At 44.0% G+C, this 17,653-nt stretch overlaps 1 protein-coding gene across 2 annotated transcripts; it reads right to left on the bottom strand.

Annotated features, from left to right (window-relative positions):
• Window positions 1-816: 816 nt before the first annotated feature.
• LOC122543419 (uncharacterized) lies at window positions 817-17,432 on the bottom strand. 2 transcript variants are annotated; one of them, XM_087985635.1, is made up of 5 exons: window positions 17,294-17,432; window positions 14,768-14,873; window positions 13,146-13,252; window positions 5,260-5,312; window positions 817-3,877 (listed from the first exon to the last, which is right to left on the bottom strand). In XM_087985635.1, the coding sequence occupies exons 1-5, from the start codon at window positions 17,397-17,399 to the stop codon at window positions 3,602-3,604; spliced, it is 648 nt and encodes a 215-aa protein (XP_087841761.1). In that variant the 5' UTR covers window positions 17,400-17,432; the 3' UTR covers window positions 817-3,601. The 2 variants fall into 2 exon arrangements, with proteins under 2 accessions (XP_087841761.1, XP_087841760.1); XM_087985634.1 differs by having other exon boundaries at window positions 2,381-3,877; window positions 5,260-5,432.
• Window positions 17,433-17,653: the final 221 nt, after the last annotated feature.

Below are 17,653 nucleotides of genomic sequence, written 5' to 3'. Positions count from 1 at the left end.
CCGCAAACTCACCATATCCATTAATTCCTTTATTGTTCAAAAAAAATCTATCTTAGCTTTAAAAACGTTGACTGAAGTAGCATCAACTACTTCACTGGGCAAGGAATTCCATAGATTAGCAACCCTCTGGGTGAAGGAGTTCATTCTCAATTCAGTCCGAAATCTGCTCCCCCTTATCTTGAGGCTATGCCCTCTTGTCCCAGTTTCACCCATCAGTGGAAACATCCTCTCTACTTCTATCTTATCAATTCTCTTCATAATTGTATAGGTTTCCATAAAATATGCCCCTCATTCTTCTGAATTCCAATTAATATAATCTCAATCTACTCAGTCCCTCCTCATGAACCAACCCCCTCAACTCCGGAATCAACCTAGTGAACCTCCTCTGCACCCCCTCCAGTGCCAGTACATCCTTTCTCAAGTAAGGAGACCAGAACTGCACACAGTACTCTAGGACTCATCAGCACGCTATCCAGCTACAACATAACCTCCCTGTGTTTTTAAAATCAATCCCTTTCGCAATGAAGGATAAAATTCCATTTGCCTTCCTAATTACTTGTTGGAGAAAGTGAGGTCTGCAGATGCTGGAGATCAGAGCTGGAAATGTGTTGCTGGAAAAGCGCAGCAGGTCAGGCAGCATCCAGGGAACAGGAGAATCGACGTTTCGGGCATAAGCCTGAAGAAGGGCTTATGCTCGAAACGTCGATTCTCCTGTTCCCTGGATGCTGCCTGACCTGCTGCACTTTACCAGCAACACATTTCCAGCTAATTACTTGTTGTACCTGCAGACCAGCCCTCTGTGATTCATGCACAAGGACACCCAGGTCCCCCTGATAGTCGCATGCTGCAACTTTTTACCATTCAAGTAATAATCCTTTTTACTGTTACTCCTACAATAATGGACGATTTTACATTTATTAATATTGTATTCCATGGTTTGGGAGAAGATTTGTAGCTCGGGTGCTCGTTGTTGTGGTTCTGTTTGCCGAGGCATGGCACTCATCCACAGACTCTATCAACAAACACATCGACCTGGACCCAATATACCGGCCACTACAGCGGACAGCTGGAACTGACAACCGGAAGCGGCAGAGACAGGCCACTATAAATGCCGGAGGAAACATCACAGAAGCGCTTCACAGGAGGCTCCCAAGCACTTAGGATGTCACCTAGACAGGGGACGAAACGTTTGCAAGACAAATTCCCAGCTCGGCGAACAGAACCACAACATTGTATTTCATCTCAAAGTTTCCCAGTCCTCTGCATACTTTGCTCTGCCACTTATTTTAGTCTCATCTGCAGACTTTGACACACTAGATGTGGTTCCCAACTCCCAAATCATTGCAATAAATTGTGAATGGATGATATGGAGCTGTCAAATACCAACTGACTTCAGGAAATACTCCAATCTCCTGCTGGTAAATGTTCTGTTTTCTGTGACCAGCACTTCCAGGAGTCTGTATATTGCAAAAGATACTTGCACCTTTTTTATTGTTGTCCCTGTTTGGCGAATGAATTCTATGCACGTCCAACCACTGACTAAGAGCAATGAATCCAAGAAAGGACCAGCATGGTCAATGTGTAACCGAGTGCAGGGGTTACCCAGCCACTCCTACAAATGTGGGGGATCTGCACTTTGGGTATTGCCCCACCAATGCAGCTATGTCTGCATCTAATCCTGGCCACCAGACATCACCAGACCCATCCAGGAGTGTCCAAACTGAAGATGTTGGCAAGAGGTTGGGTTCAGTCAGTATCTGGCAGTGAGCTTTACTCAGGACAATCACTCTTGTTCCCCGTAATAATATGCTGTCCCCTACGGTGATCTGGTCTCTCTGGGTCCAGAAAAGCTTCAGTTCTGGTTGTTTTGACCCTTCTGTTTCCCCCATCAGCACCAGCTGTTTTAGTTTTGCCAGGACTGGATCTTTTTGTGTCCACAGTCTGATATTGTCAGCAGGGACGAGAAGGGTGTCCAGAAAGTTTAAAACCAGAATGGACTCTTACAGTGGCAGCACTACCGTTGGAGTATCTGCCAATGGGAGGCCGCTCAATGCATTCCCACTTGATTCCCCAAAGCCTGTCCACCATCTACAAGGCCCAAGTCAGGAGTGTGATGGAATACTCCCCACTTGCCTGGATGGGGGCAGCTCCAACAACACTCAAGAAGCTCAACACCATCCAGGACAAAGTAGTTCGCGTGATTAGCCCCACATCCACAAACATCCACTCCCTCCATCACTGACGCTCAGTAGCAACAGTGTGTACTAACTACAAGACTCACTGCAGAAATTCACCAGATCCTCAGAGAGCACCTTTCAAACCCACAACCACTTCCACTTAGAAGGACAAAGGCAGCAGCTACATGGCAACACCATCATCCGCAAGTTCCCCTCCAAGCCACTCACCATCCTGACTTGGAAATCTATCACTGTCCCTTCAGTGTCGCTCAGTCAAACTCCCTCCCTCAGGGCATTGTGGGTCAACCCACAGCATGTGGACTGCAGTGATTCTAAAAGGCAGCTCACCCCCACCTTCTCAAGGGGCAACTGGGAAAGAGCAATAAATGCTGGACTCAGCCACGACGACCTCATCCCACAACTGAATTTTTAAGAAGTTTTATTGGGTACAGAAAATGAACATCTACCCGAGAGGGCAGCCAGGGCCTTGGCTGAACATGTTCACCTGAAAGATGGGACCTCTGACAGTTTGGAGCTTCAGCCTTGATTTTTGCCCTGCAGTCTCTGGAATGGGTCTGAAATCCATGATGTTCTGACCTGGAGATGCATGCGCTACTCTGAGCCATCACTGACAATCAAACCACCCTGTGTAAAGAGGTTTCTTCTGAATTGTCAATTAGATTTATGAGCGTCTCTCTTATATTTATCATCTCTCGTTCTGAACCGCCCTCGGCCTCGCCCCATAAGTGGAAACATTTGCTGACATTTTGCATTGAGCACAACTAACTGAATGGGGCTACGTCATTATTTGCAAAAGTTTCTCAATTACAAAAGAGAACAATAGCCTAAAAGTAGCTGAGATACAGAATGATTCATAGAGCCAGCTTGTATGAATTCCTCATTGCAGATCAGAGTCATTAAATTCACTTCTTCGTTCTCCATGTGGTCTTTATTCTATTACTTGTCTTCATTTCATTTCTCTTCGTCACCTCTGCTATCATCACTCCAGGGAATGCAAAAGGGTTTGTTATAATTACAAGCTAGTGGCTCACAAATCAGATTGCACATGGCATTTGCGTCTATATTTGTTTGCGTAGCTGAAATTGCAAAATTAAAATTACTCAATCATTTAATTCTGTTCCCCCAAAGAGATTTGAAATCAAGCAAAAAAAAAATCTTCCTGTAGTTACAACACCTCACCTCCCATAATCGCATTAACTATCATGTTGTTTCTCACACCAGGTTACAAAATTATACATTAACCGTAATACAAGTTTTGAGTAAAATACTTGGATCACCAACTAAATGACAGGAATACTTGAAACAAATTTAATTTTAAATGACAGTAAAATTGTAAAAGGCCTCCAGTTCTACCTGAAAATCTAGTCATTTCTCATTGAATGTGGAAAAGAGGGAAACTTGTATTAAAATGTAAATGGCCACAGAGCTGGTGTATTCCTGACATACTGAAGGTAAGTGGGATCACGTCCCCACCTTGACATTGCTTGCTTTTCTAGTATTGGAATTCCACTGACATGGGTAAGCAAGTACCACAGAAATATTGGGGACAGCACACTGAAATAGTCCACTCCCTTCATAACTGAAGAAGCTGAGATGAACAGGCCAGTCCATTGAAGTATTTCTCCCAAGTAGTTTGGATGGCGACTATAAGCCCAGAGTCCAGTCTGAATGAATTTGCCCTGATTGGGGGGAAAAAACAACATTGTGAACTCCTGAAGAACATGTCTTTTTGTTTGTCTTCCCCATTAACCCTGCCACACTGAACAAAATGCAAGTTAGTGACAGCTATTTTTATTTGCAAAGACCTTAATGCTACTGTGTCCTGACCTGAGAGACAGCTTATGATGAGAAAATTAATATAGGTTAATGAAACTAAAAATCTTTGCTACAGTTTTTAAACCATTTGCAACCGAGCAGATTTCAAAAGTATGTCAGTTGTACTAGTTACATCCTGTAAAAATTCCAGTAGATTCATCAAGCATGATTTCTCTGTCGTAAACCCATGCTGTCACTATTTTCCAAGTACTCTGTTCGTAAATCTTATATCATGGAGCCCTGTTGCAATAGCTACTTAGAAGTAATTTAACCAGGTGACAATTGGTCCCTTTGTCAGAAACTTAATTCGATGATTGAGCCGTATTTTTCTTAAAACTCAAACCGGCTGTCAGCATTGTAACCATCTGCCTGTGTTTAATGCTCCGACATGACTAACATAAAGATGGACAGTAATTGTGGCAATTTTGCTGATATTTCTAGTTCATTACCAGGTAATATTGTATTATTTGTATAACATCACAATCATGAGGACTCCGTAGCCATTGAAAGGTGTGTTCTTGGAAAGAATCATGGTGAGTAACTCACCTACTGACCCCACCCAGGCCCCCAAAGGCTGTCCACCATCGACAAGGCACAAGTCAGGAGTGTGAGGGAATTTTCCACACACACCTGGATGAGAGCAGCTCCAACAACACTTAAGAAGCTCAACACCATCCAGGACAAAGCAACCCATTTAACTGATCCTTATCCATCACCTTTAACATTCACTCCCATCACCACTGATGCACAGTGGCAGCAGTGAATACCATCTACAAGGTTCACTGCAGCACCTCACCCAGCCCCCTTCTTTGACAGCACCTTCCAAACCCACGACCTCTACCAACTTGAAAGACAAGGACAACAAATGCACAGGAACACCACCACCTACAAGTTCCCCTCTAAGCCACACACCATCCTGACTTGGAGCTAAAAGCACTGTTCCTTCACTGTTACTGCCTCAAACATCAAGTCCCTTTCTAACAGCACTGTGTAGGCACCAGCACCGCATGGGCTGATGGGGTTCAAGAAGGCAACTTCAAGGGCAGTTAGGGATGGGCAATAAATGTTGACATAGTCAATTAATTAATAAATTGTAACACATCCCATGAAAAAAAGTTAAGAAAATAATAATCCAAATATCTTGGGGATTGCACTGTAAATTATGTCACTGTGATCCCTTGCTCCTAGCACCATGGGAATAAATGAGTGAGGCAGGGTCATTAAAAGTATAGTATAATTCACTTACAACATTATCAGGATGACTTTTGAAATTCCACTTCTGCTGGTCTGCAATTGTTTCTGTAACAAAGCCCAAAACCCAGATTATCCATCCAGTATAATCTCGGACACACAAAGGCCTGTCCTTTCCCCGAGTGTTTAGAATTAGTGTAGGAAGAAGTGTTACAAAGATCCAAATACCTAAAAAACAGGAAGAAAACTTCTGTTGAACTGGCACAACTGAACCATTCAAGAGTCTCTTAGTTACAGCATTTTAGCGCCATCTAATGTTGTTTCACTGTACAGCATTTTTTGTCGTACACTGTAGCCCAGATTACAAATTTGTTTTACAATGCTGACGTTGTGGGATGGGGAAATGGATCAATTTGTCTGCCTATGTACATTTAAAGGTGAATCCAAGAAAATCAGTAGGAACTGGTATGATCACAACTACAGTAGTGCAGAGATATGGCTTCTGTGCTATCATCATGCTGCAGCTTTACAAAACTCTAGTGCGGCCGCACTTGGAGTGTTGCGTACAGTTCTGGTCACTGCATTATAGGAAGGATGTGGAAGCTTTGAAAGAGTACAGTGGAGATTTACTAGGATGTTGCCTGGTATGGAGGGAAGGTCTTATGAGGAAAGGCTGAGGGACTTGAGGATGTTTTTGTTAGAGAGAAGGTTGAGAGGTGATTTAATTGAAACATATAAGATAATCAGAGGGTTAGATAGGGTGGACAGTGAGAGCCTTTTTCCTCGGATGGTGATGGCTAGCACAAGGGGACATAGCTTTAAATTGAGAGGTGATAGATATCATAGAATCCCTACAGTGCGGAAACAGGGCCTTCGGCCCAGCAAGTCCACGCTGACCCTCTGAAGAGAATCCCACCCAAACCTATTCCTCATGACTCTACATCTCCCCTAGCTAATGCACATAACCTACACATCCCTGAACACTATGGGCAATTTAGCTTGGCCAATTCACCTAACCTGCACATCTTTGGATTGTGGGAGGAAACCGGAGCACCCGGAGGAAACCCACACAGACACGGGGAGAATGTGCAACCTCCACACAGTCGCCCAAGGGTGGAATCGAACCTGGGTCTCTGGTGCTGTAAGGCAGCAGTGCTAACCACTGAGCCCACAGGACAGATGTCAGAGGTAGTTTCTTAACTTAGAGAGTAGTAGGGGTGTGGAATGCCCTGCCTGAACAGTAGTAGATTCGCCAACTTTAAGGGCATTTAAATGGTCATTGGATTAACATATGGATGAAAATGGAATAGTGTAGGTTAAATGGGCTTCAGATTGGTTCCACAGGTCAGCGCAACATTGAGGGCCGAAGGGCCTGTACCATGCTGTAATGTTCTATGTACATTAACTCATGTGTTCTGCATACGACTACTACCATACAAATAATGCATCTCCAGATGGGAATACTATTAAATTTTCCTTTTTGGACTCAACAATATTTCTGCCCTGCTACTTACCAGCATAAAAATCACACAACACCAAGTTATAGTCTAACAGGTTTATATGGAAGTACTAACAAACCTAGAACAAACTTAACAGCAATCTCAGTTTGTTCAATATATCGTATCAATTGCATGCACGACATTGTGATCTTTTGCTATAAATTCTGTGTCTTATGATCCTGCTCCACAGCTATTGTTGTGGAAGAATTACTCAATGTTCTATAAAATAATTACCAGGAGGCGCAGAAAATAGTCCATGAAATTAAACTTTAATCTTGCAAAATCGAAGCTGTGGGAGCCAGCAAAATGTCTTCCCTGACTCCTCAAAACAACTTGTTCTTGTGCTACTTATACAGTTGTTCTTCCTGCGCTTTTCAGATAACATTAGCATAACCCTCATGCTGGCTTGTTTTGTCTTTCTAAACTAATCACCGTCTGCTACGCTGGTTCCCTCCATCACACTTAACGTATCATAGCACAACACCATCATCTTCAGCATTAGCTCATCTCCCAGTGATTTAACTAACCTATCACAATGCACTATCATTACCTGTTACTGGAGCCCTGTAACATGATCCTGAGCATACATTGCAACACTAAGTTAACTACATTACTGCCGTAGTAACTTCCATACTACCTGATGAAGGAGCAGTGCTCAGAAAGCTAGTACTTCCAAATAAACCTGTTGGACTATAACCTGGTGTTGTGTGATTTTTAACTTTGTCCACCCCAGTCCAACACCAGCACTTCCACATCATACTTACCAGCATGACCAAGCGATAAACTGGATTTCAATTGGCAATTGGCTTGGAGATCAGAAGTCTCTGCTCTTGCTGAAACAATGCCAGGGGATTTGCAATGATTACCAGTTGGAAGAAAGAAAATCTATGGGTACTTGTAGTTGACAACCTTGCTTAAAGAATCAACTTATACTGTTTTGGAGTCCAGGGAAAGTCTGATTTTTGTTAAAATAGGAGTTGTGAGGTAAGTTAACCCAGAGGTGCTAATCATATCCTAACTCTAATCATGTCTTGCTCATCCATCACCCTGTCCTTGCGGATCTACAGCAGTTCCTAGTCTGGCAATGCTGTATTTGAAAATTCTCATCCTCATATTCAAATTCTTTCATGACCTTGCTCTGTTTGTCTAAATTCTTCCAGTTGTCACAGCTCTCAGATATCTCGGCACTTGTTCAATTTTAGTCGCTTGCACATCCCCAATTTTAATCGCTCGACCATTGGTAGTTGGACCTTCAGCTGCCTCACTACTGAGCTCTGAAATTGCTTCCTGAAATCTCTCCAACTCTCAATCCCCTCCTTTTCAGACCCTTCTTAAAACCAATCTCTTTGGTCAAGCTTTTGGTCACCTGTCTCATTATCTCCTTTAGTGACTCAGTGTCAAATTTCTTCATAAATATTTTTGTGAGGTACCTTGGCATGTTTTAATACGCATAGTGGTAGGCTTAAAATTGATATCTTCAAACTTGACTATTAAGGGTTAATTGTCATGGCAATGAGCAATTGAAGGAAAGTGGAAAAAGTACAACAAAACAGGCCTAATGCAACAATAGCCGGTTTTGACTGGGAGGTAACATCGAATTGGGCGAAAGTGAGGACTGCAAATGTTGGAGATTAGAGTCAAGATTAGAGTGGTGCTGGGAAAGCACAGCAGGTCAGGCCGCATCCAAGGAGCAGGAAAATCGATGTTTCAGGCAAAAGCCCTTCATCAGCAGGTAACACCGAATTGTCTATGAGATTTGTCTTGTTGTGTAGTTACATAGGGCCACCTGGATTTGTTTCTCAGCTTGTTTTGAAACTTGGAAAAGTACTACAGTCATTACAAAATGGGGATTCAGCACGTAATCTTAGACTCAGAATAGTATTAATATCAAGGACTTTGCCCCACTCATCATCAGGTTGTGGTTTTCAATATCAGTGCCATGAAATCTGAGACAGAGCTCTGAGTGATATCATCACCAAAGTCTCCAATGGGTAGAAGGCAATGTGAGACAGACTTGCTTGTATAGATATGTATGTCATGGAGTTTAACTGATAGATAACATGCAAACTAACAAGTGAATCTAACATTTGAGCTAAGAGTCATACAGCATGGAAATAGACCCTTCAGTCCAACTAGTCCATGCCCAGTAGATTAAGCTCATAGAACATTGAACAGTACAGCACAGAACAGGCCCTTCAGCCCACGATGTTGTGCCGACCACTGATCCTCATGTATGCACCCTCAAATTTCTGTGACCATATGCATGTCCAGTAGTCTCTTAAATGTCCCCAATGACCTTGCTTCCACAACTGCTGCTGGCAACGCATTCCATGCTCTCACAACTCTCTGTGTAAAGAACCTGCCTCTGACATCCCCTCTATACTTTCCTCCAACCAGCTTAAAACTATGACCCCTCGTGTTAGTCATTCCTGCCCTGGGAAATAGTCTCTGGCTATCGACTCTATCTATGCCTCTCATTATCTTGTATACCTCAATTAGGTCCCCTCGCCTCCTCCTTTTCTCCAATGAAAAAAGTCCGAGCTCAGTCAACCTCTCTTCATAAGATAAGCCCTCCATTCCAGGCAGCATCCTGGTAAACCTCTTCTGAACCCTCTCCAAAGCATCCATATCTTTCCTATAATAGGGTGACCAGAACTGGACGCAGTATTCCAAGTGCGGTCTAACCAAAGTTTTATAGAGCTGCAACAAGATCTCACGACTCTTAAACTCAATCCCTATGTTAATGAAAGCCAAAACACCATATGCTTTCTTAACAACCCTGTCCACTTGGGTGGCCATTTTAAGGGATCTATGTACATGCACACCAAGATCCCTCTGTTCCTCCACACTGCCAAGAATCCTATCCTTAATCCTGTACTTAGTTTTCATATTCGACCTTCCAAAATGCATCACCTCGCATTTATCCAGGTTGAACTCCATCTGCCACCTCTCAGCCCATCTCTGCATCCTGTCAATGTCCCGCTGCAGCCTACAACAGCCCTCTGTACTGTCAACGACACCTCCAACCTTTGTGTCTTCTGCAAACTTGCTGACCCATCCTTCAATCCCCTCATCCAAGTCATTAATAAAAATTACAAACAGTAGAGGCCCAAGGACAGAGCCCTGTGGAACACCACTCACCACAGACTTCCAGGCAGAATATTTTCCTTCTACTACCACTCGCTGTCTTCTGTTGGCCAGCCAATTCTGTATCCAGACAGCTAAGTTCCCCTGTATCCCATTCCTCCTCACCTTCTGAATGAGCCTACCATGAGGAACCTTATCAAATGCCTTGCTGAAGTCCATATACACCACATCCACAGCTCGACCCTCATCAACTTTTCTAGTCACATCCTCAAAGAACTCGATAAGGTTTGTGAGGCATGATCTGCCCCTCACAAAGCCGTGTTGACTTCATTTAATCAAGTCATGCTCTTTCAGATGGTCATAAATCCTATCCCTCAGAATCCTTTCTAACACCTTGCGGACGACAGGCGTGAGACTTACTGGTCTGTAATTGCCGGGGATTTCCCTATTTCCTTTCTTGAAGAGAGGAATTACATTTGCCTCTCTCCAGTCCTCAGGTATGACTCCAGTGGAGAGCGAGGATGCAAAGATCTTCGCAAGTGGCGAAGCAATTGCATTTCTCATTTCCCAAAGCAGCCGAGGACAAATCTGGTCCAGGCTTGGCAACTTGTCAATCTTAATGTTTGACAAAATCTTCAGCACATCAGCTTCCTCTATATCTATCCATTCCAGCATGCACACCTGCTCTTCAAAGGTTTCATTCACTACAAAGTTCGTTTCTTTCGTAAAAACAGAAGCAAAAAACTCATTTAGGGCTTCCCCTACCTCCTCGGACTCTACACACAAATTCCCTCTGCTATCCCTGATCGGCCCTACTCTTTCTTTGACCATTCTCTTATTCCTCACATAAGTGTAAAATGCCTTGTGTTCTCCCTAATCCGTTCTGCCAAGCCTTTCTCGTGCCCCCTCCTGGCTCTCCTCAGACCATTTTTGAGCTCCTTCCTCGCCTGCCTGTAATCCTCTAGAGCTGAGCTTGACCCTAGCTTCCTCCACCTTACGTAAGCTACCTTTTTTCTTTTGATGAGAAGCTCCACTGCACTCGTCATCCAAGGTTCCTTTATCTTACCACTTCTTGCCTGTCTCAGAGGGACATATTTATTCATCACTTGCAACAACTGTTCCTTAAACAGTCTCCACATGTCTATAGTGCCTTTACCATGGAACAATTGCTCCCAATCCATGCTTCCTAACTCATGTCTAATCGCATCATAGTTTCCTCTTCCCCAATTAAATATCCTCCCATTTTGCCTAATCCTCTCCTTCTCCATAGCAATGTAGAATGTGAGGCAGTTGTGGTCACTATCACCAAAATGCTCTCCCACCACAAGATCTGATACCTGCCCCGGCTCGTTTCCGAGCACCAAGTCTAGAATGGCCTCTCCCCTCGTCGGCCTGTCAACGTACTGAGTTAGGAAACCCTCCAGAACACACCTTACAAAAACAGCTCCATTCAAATCTTCTGCTCGAAGGAGGTTCCAACCAATATTGGAAAGGTTAAAGTCACCCATTACAACAACCCGACTACGTCCACACTTTTCCAAAATCTGCCGACCTATGCTCTCTTCCATCTCCCTGCTGCTATTGAGGGGCCTGTAGTAAACCCCTAACGAAGTGACTGCTCCCTTGCTGTTCCTAATTTCCACCCATACTGACTCGGTAGGCAGATCTTCCTCGACAATGGAAGCTTCTGTAGCTGTGATACCCTCTCTGATTAGTAGTGCTACACCCCTCCTCTTTTTCCCCCCTCCCTATTCTTTTTAAATGCTCTAAACCCTGGAACATCCAGCAACCATTCCTGCCCCTGAGAAACCCAGGTCTCTGTTATGGCCACAACATCATAGCACCAGGTACTGATCAATGCTCTAAGTTCATCACTTTTATTCCTGATACTCCTTGCGTTAAAGCAAACACACTTTAACTGATCCCTTGGTTCCTTCCCAGGAAAATCCTTCCCATTAGCTGGTCTCTGGTCTACCTCTTGCTATTGCCTCATCTGCATCAACTCTCACCTCCGGTAGACAGCTCAGGTTCCCACCCCCCTGCCATACTAGTTTAAACCCTCTCGAACTACTCGAGCAAACCTTCCACCCAGGACATTGGTCCCCTTCCAGTTCAGATGCAACCCGTCCTTCTTGTACAGGTCCCATCTTTCCCAGAAGGCATCCCAATTGTCTACATATCTGAAGCCCTCCCTCCTACACCAGCTGCACAGCCACGTATTAAGCTGTGCCCGCTCCCTGTTCCTCACCTCGCTATCTCGTGGCACCGGTAGTAAACTAGAGAACACTACTCTGTTCGTCCTGCTTTGCAGCTTCCATCCTAACTCCCTGAAATCACTTTTTATATCCTCGATCCTTTTCCTGGCTATATCATTAGTGCCAATATGTAACACGATTTCTGGCTGTTCGCCCTCCCCTTTTAAAACCTTATACACCCGATCAGAGACGTCCCAGACCCCGGCACCAGGGAGTCAACATACCTTCCGGGAATCCCGATCCTGACCACAAAATCTCCTATCGATTCCCCTAACTATCAAGTTGCCTACCAAGAGTACTTTTCTATTCTGCCCTCTTCCCTTCTTTGCCACAGTGTCAGGCTCAGTGCCAGAGAACTGACTGCTATGGTTTTCCTCTGGTAGGTCACCCCCCCGCCAGCAGTATCCAAAACCGTATACTTATTGCTGAGGGGAATGTCCACAGGGGATCTCTGCACTGTCTGTCTGTCCCCTTTCCTCCCCCTAACTGTAACCCATTTATCCTTGTCCTGAGCCTTAGGAGTGACCAACTCCTCTCAATTACCCCCTCAGCCTCCCGAATGATCCCTAATAAATTTGCTTAATATTAAAGCACACGTTTCTTCTCGTATTCATTTTGATCAGAGCTTGAAGAACCAGTTAGGTACTTTCAGCCTAAGAATACGCTATATTAGAGATGCTACACGAATGCAGGTTGTTGGTGTTAGCCAGTCCTGGCAGAATGGAACATTGACTATGTGATGCATCTCCAATGTAAGAAACGTTTCTAAAAATCAAACTTGTTCCATTTCTCCAGGAGTGATTTTCTTTTATTGAACAGAAGCCCCACTCTTAAAGAGGCAAAATTCAATTTCTGCTGAGTCCGTGACCAGAGTTCTACTGTACAGAGACTCCGGCTGTTCCCTTCCCGAAGTACCTGTAGGGGAAAAGGGCCATGAGTGGCCAATCCTTGGTTCACCCTAGTGACTGGCTGCAAGACCCTGCTACCCACCCAGTTAGCAACGGAAGGCCATTCAAATACAGATGAATGGGGAAAACATACAGGGAATAAACTGATACTTTGAAAAAAGAAAGGAAGTCCAGAATTTTCAGGAAGCTTACCTTGAAGTGTCCAATAAACAAAGAATAGCTTTGGGCTGGTGCGAACTTCATTAAACCGTCTATCACGACCTTCCTTTAACACTCTTAAGAACAGAAACAAGCCTAGCCTGGAATTGAGAAAAGACTCTCTATTATGTCTTAGACATGTCACCAGTTTTGTCTTTACAGTTCATTTCTCTCTATTAAGTTGTTGCATAACTGTTTAAAGTGTTCTGTACATTTTGTTATTGGTCCTAAGGGGGAGGCACTCTTGACTAGAGTTCTAGCATCAATAGTGAGGGGAAAATGTTTGCCCTGACACCACCGATAAAAAGTTTTAATAAAATCTGAAGAGGAAGTCTGGGACCAACCAGATCCAGAGTGAGGTACAGCAAAACTCCCGTGAAGAAACAAAAACAGAAATTGCTGTCACAACTTAGCAGGTCTGGCAGCACCTTTGAGGAGAAAGCAGAGCTAATGTTTCCAATCTGACTCTTCATCAGAACTGTTAGCAGCTTGGAAAACGTGGTATTTATTCTGAAGAGAAAGTTGGAGAGGGTGAGGCGAGTGGACAGGTGGAGATGGAGCCCACAATGAGATATGAAAGGGAGAGAGAAACAAGGAGATTAAGGACAGAAAAAAAGCCGAATAAGTGATAACAAGAGCTCAGGGTAGGAGAGAATGGGTGAGCTGTACTGAATGTGACCCATCGAATGGGCCCAGGAGTAGGTGAGAATGGCTGACAGTGCTAAAAGCAACCTGATGGACTGGGTGTGGAGGTGAGTAAGTAACACGAAAGGATGGAATCACGCTGTAACGTTACTGAACTGAATGTTGAATCCTAGAGGGTGCAGGATCCCCAAGTGGAAAATGAGATGTTGTTCTTCCAGCTCATGCTGAGGCTCAATGGAACACTGCAGCAGGCCTAGGACAGGAATGTTGGTGTGGGAACACTGCAGCAGGCCTAGGACAGGAATGTTGGTGTGGGAACACTGCAGCAGGCCTAGGACAGGAATGTTGGTGTGGGAACACTGCAGCAGGCCTAGGACAGGAATGTTGGTGTGGGAACACTGCAGCAGGTCTCTCTCTGTCTCTCTCTCTCTCTCTCTCTCTCTCTTTTGGTTCCATCTCCAACTATTTGTTCAGCTCTCCCACTGTGTCCCCCACCTACCCTAACTTCGGCTTTAGCAATGTAAACTGGAACAACTCTGAGATACCCACACCCCTCTTGAACGTCCATCCTTTCTCCTGATCCCACCACTTGTTGTGCCTGCACCATCCCTTCTGACCTCCCGCTCTCTGATGCTGAACATTCTGTACTCAGCAAGGGTCTTAGTTTTATCCCTCTGTACCCCCACCTCAATGGATTTTGCGCACGATTAACATCAAACTCTTCCTGTCAAGTTGGGAGCAGGTCACTCCTTTGCCAACTTAGCCAGTGCCAATAGTTGGAAAAGTGCAGGCAAGAAAACAGCTTGGATAAAAAATTTAATGCCAAACAAATGCCAGCTTTTGAAAAATGTTCTTATAAGTATGAATCAATCCAGTTTCTTAATCAACCTGGAATACTTTTGGAGTCAAAACAAAGCATGCAGATACCAGCTCAAGTTTATCTGCTGAATCCTGCTCTTCTGCATTCTCACCTCAAGCCCCACACGGTTACCAAGGTGCTCTGTATTTTCTGTCGGTGGTAGCTGGTGCCATTCCACCTGTAACTCAGGTGAGTCAAGAAGATGAATGTCCCTGACCCTGTAAACAGGTGAACTGTATGTTACAGAATGGAAATGCAAAATGTGAAACAGATATTTAAAAAGGAGAAACACAGGGAATAGCCTGCAGATGCTTTGTGATTTGAGCAAGAGAATGGAAAAGTCCACTTCAACATTGAGATTTGTTCTTTATTAGTGTCTGTTCATTTTTCTTCAAAATTGTAACTGAGAATTGAGTTGCATACTGTTTAAGTTTATCCTCTACACAGCAGTATCCTCATACCATGTACCTGCTCTCTTCCCATATCTTCTTTCCTTCAACTACTGATCTAACCTATCCTTTAAACATCAATATACAATCTTACAGAACAGCTGGATTCAGTCTGTCATCCCCATCCTTAGCGTGGCCATCCATTTAGTCCTACTTCCCTGCAGTTATCCCCCAAGAGCTCTTCCCTCTTTTCCCCATTAAGTGTAATCCAAGTCCCTTTTAAAAGTTACCATCTAAACTGCTGCCACTGCCCTTTTGGACTGTGCGTTTCAGATCAAAGCCACCTCCTGGGTGAAAAAGAAATCTAATTTCTGTTATTGATTCTTTCACCATAATTTTGTCTTCAATTAGTAACTCTTCCTTGCTGCAGCCTAAAATCCTATACCTTTGCACCTTGGTTCCAAGCCACAGTCCCATACATAATTGAAAACTGCTAAATCATCCCATATGACCATAAGATATAGGAACACAATTAGGCCATTCGGCCCATTGAGTGTGCTGTCCCATTCGATCATGGCTGATATGTTTCTGAACTCCATTCTCCTGCTTCTCCCCATAATCCTTGATCCCCTTACCAATCAAGAACTTATCTATCTCTGTGTTAAATACAGTTAATGACTTGGCCTCTGCAGCAAAAAGTGTTCCACAGATTCACCTCCCTCTAGCTGAAGAAATTCCTCCTCACCTCAGTTCTAAAGGATTGTTCCTTCACTCTGAGGCTGCTAGTCTTGGTTCCTAGTCTCTCCTAACTAGTGAAACCATCTTCTCCACATCCACTGTATCCAGGCCTCAGTAATCTGTAAGTTTTAATCAGATCTCCCCTTCATTCTTCTAAACTCCACTGAGTACAGACCCATATGACAAACTCTTCATCCTCAGGATTTTTGTAAATCTCCTCTGGACCCCCTCCAAGGCCAGCACATTCTTCCTTAGATACAGGACCCAAAATTGCTTAAAATATTCCAAACGCAGTCTGACCAGAGCCTTAAACAGCCTCAGCAGTACATCTCTGCTGCCTGAACTGCTGTGCTCTTCCAGCACCACTAATCCAGAATCTGGTTTCCAGCATCTGCAGTCATTGTTTTTGCCTTCCAAACTGCCAACTGAACTTGTATGTTAATCTGAAGAGAATCCTGAGCTAGGACTCCCAAGTCCCTTTGTGCTTCAGATTTCCAAAGCCGTTCCCTGTTTAGAAAATAGGTAGAAAAAAAGAGAGGTGTACTCTAAGTGCATAATCTCACACTTTCCCACGTTGTATTCCATCTGCCACTTCTCTGCCCACTCTCCTGACCTGTCCAAGTCCTTCTGCAGGTGAAAGTGAGGACTGCAGATGCTGGAGATCAGAGTTGAGACTGTAGTGCTGGAAAAGCACAGCAGGTCAGGTAGCATCCAAGGAGCAGGTGAGTTGACATTTTGCCCGAGACATCGACTCTCCTGCTTGATGGACCACACTCTCGACAAATCCTTCTGCAGCCTCCCCACTTCCTCAACACTACCTGTTCCTCCACCTATCTTTGTGTTAACTGCAAACTTAGCAACAACGCCCTCAGTTCCTTTGTCCAGATCATTAATGTATAACATTATTAATGTATAATAATTGTGGTGCCAACACTGAACCCTGCGGAACTGCACTAGTCACCGGCTGCCATCCTGAAAAAGCCCATTTATCCCTACTGTCAGCCTTCTACCAGTCTGCCAATCCTCTATCCATGCCAGTACCTTTCCCCTAACACCATGGGCTCTTATTTTATTTAGAAACCTCCTGTGCGGCACCTTGTCAAAGGCCTTCTGGAAATCCAACTAGATTATATCCACTGTCTCTTCTTTGTCTAATGTGCTCGTTAGATTATTACAAAGCACTCAAATATGATTTGTTTGCATAAGTTAAAGGATAAGTATAATTATCAATTTTCTAAAAACATAACTCAATGGAAAACTAGTGTGTTCTATGGCTAGAAAAGTTTTGCGTTACAAAAGTTATGCAATGACCAACTCGGAAGAATGTTTCACAGCACTCACATTATGTAGTTGGCCAGGCATTTCAAGATAAATAAGATTAAAGGAAAAAGATGCAGTAAGAAGTGGCCAAGGAAAAAAAACACTGGAAACTGAACTTTCACTCAATTTCCCCCGACCCCACATTGTTATCGTTTGTAAATTTCTTTCCACACTCTCCACGAAGCACTAACCAGCCAAGTCATAAAACTTCTCGGTTTGCAGAATGCTCGCTGCAGCCCAGAGAACCCATTGAATGGTCAAATCGATCATCGCACATTTCACCAGGATTGAACCCATCGTTGTGCGGCACAAAACTGAAAGTTCAGGCTGTGTCAAGCAGCTGTCACTCACAGAGCGGAAGTACTGCTCCAGCGATTCGGGTGCTGGGAAAGGGAGTAGTGCTTTTCCTGTATAGTCTAATAGGTTGATATTGTATGCGTTGTAGTATATTAGAATACAGGGAAGAAAATAGTGCCCTTTGAGGTTAAATATTCTGGTCTTCCCTGCAGAATTATACTACAATTTCTTGTCTGCAATTGCAGGAAGGTAAC

Source organism: Chiloscyllium plagiosum, unplaced genomic scaffold, assembly GCF_037043375.1.
Source record: "Chiloscyllium plagiosum isolate Xiang-an unplaced genomic scaffold, Cpla_swu_hap1 HiC_scaffold_53X, whole genome shotgun sequence".
NCBI classification, from domain to species: Eukaryota; Metazoa; Chordata; class Chondrichthyes; order Orectolobiformes; family Hemiscylliidae; genus Chiloscyllium; species Chiloscyllium plagiosum.
This window is presented reverse-complemented; position numbering and strand designations above follow the sequence as displayed.

Bases quoted from the DNA above. Each gene is read 5' to 3' on its own strand.
- LOC122543419 (XM_087985634.1), bottom strand. From the start codon at position 17,399: ATGGGTTCAATCCTGGTGAAATGTGCGATGATCGATTTGACCATTCAA. The intron at 14,874-17,293 runs GTTAGTGCTTCG...ACCTGTTTACAG, and splicing joins GAAGTTTTATGACTTGGCTG to GGTCAGGGACATTCATCTTC. The intron at 13,253-14,767 runs GTGAGAATGCAG...TCTCAATTCCAG, and splicing joins GTAACCGTGTGGGGCTTGAG to GCTAGGCTTGTTTCTGTTCT.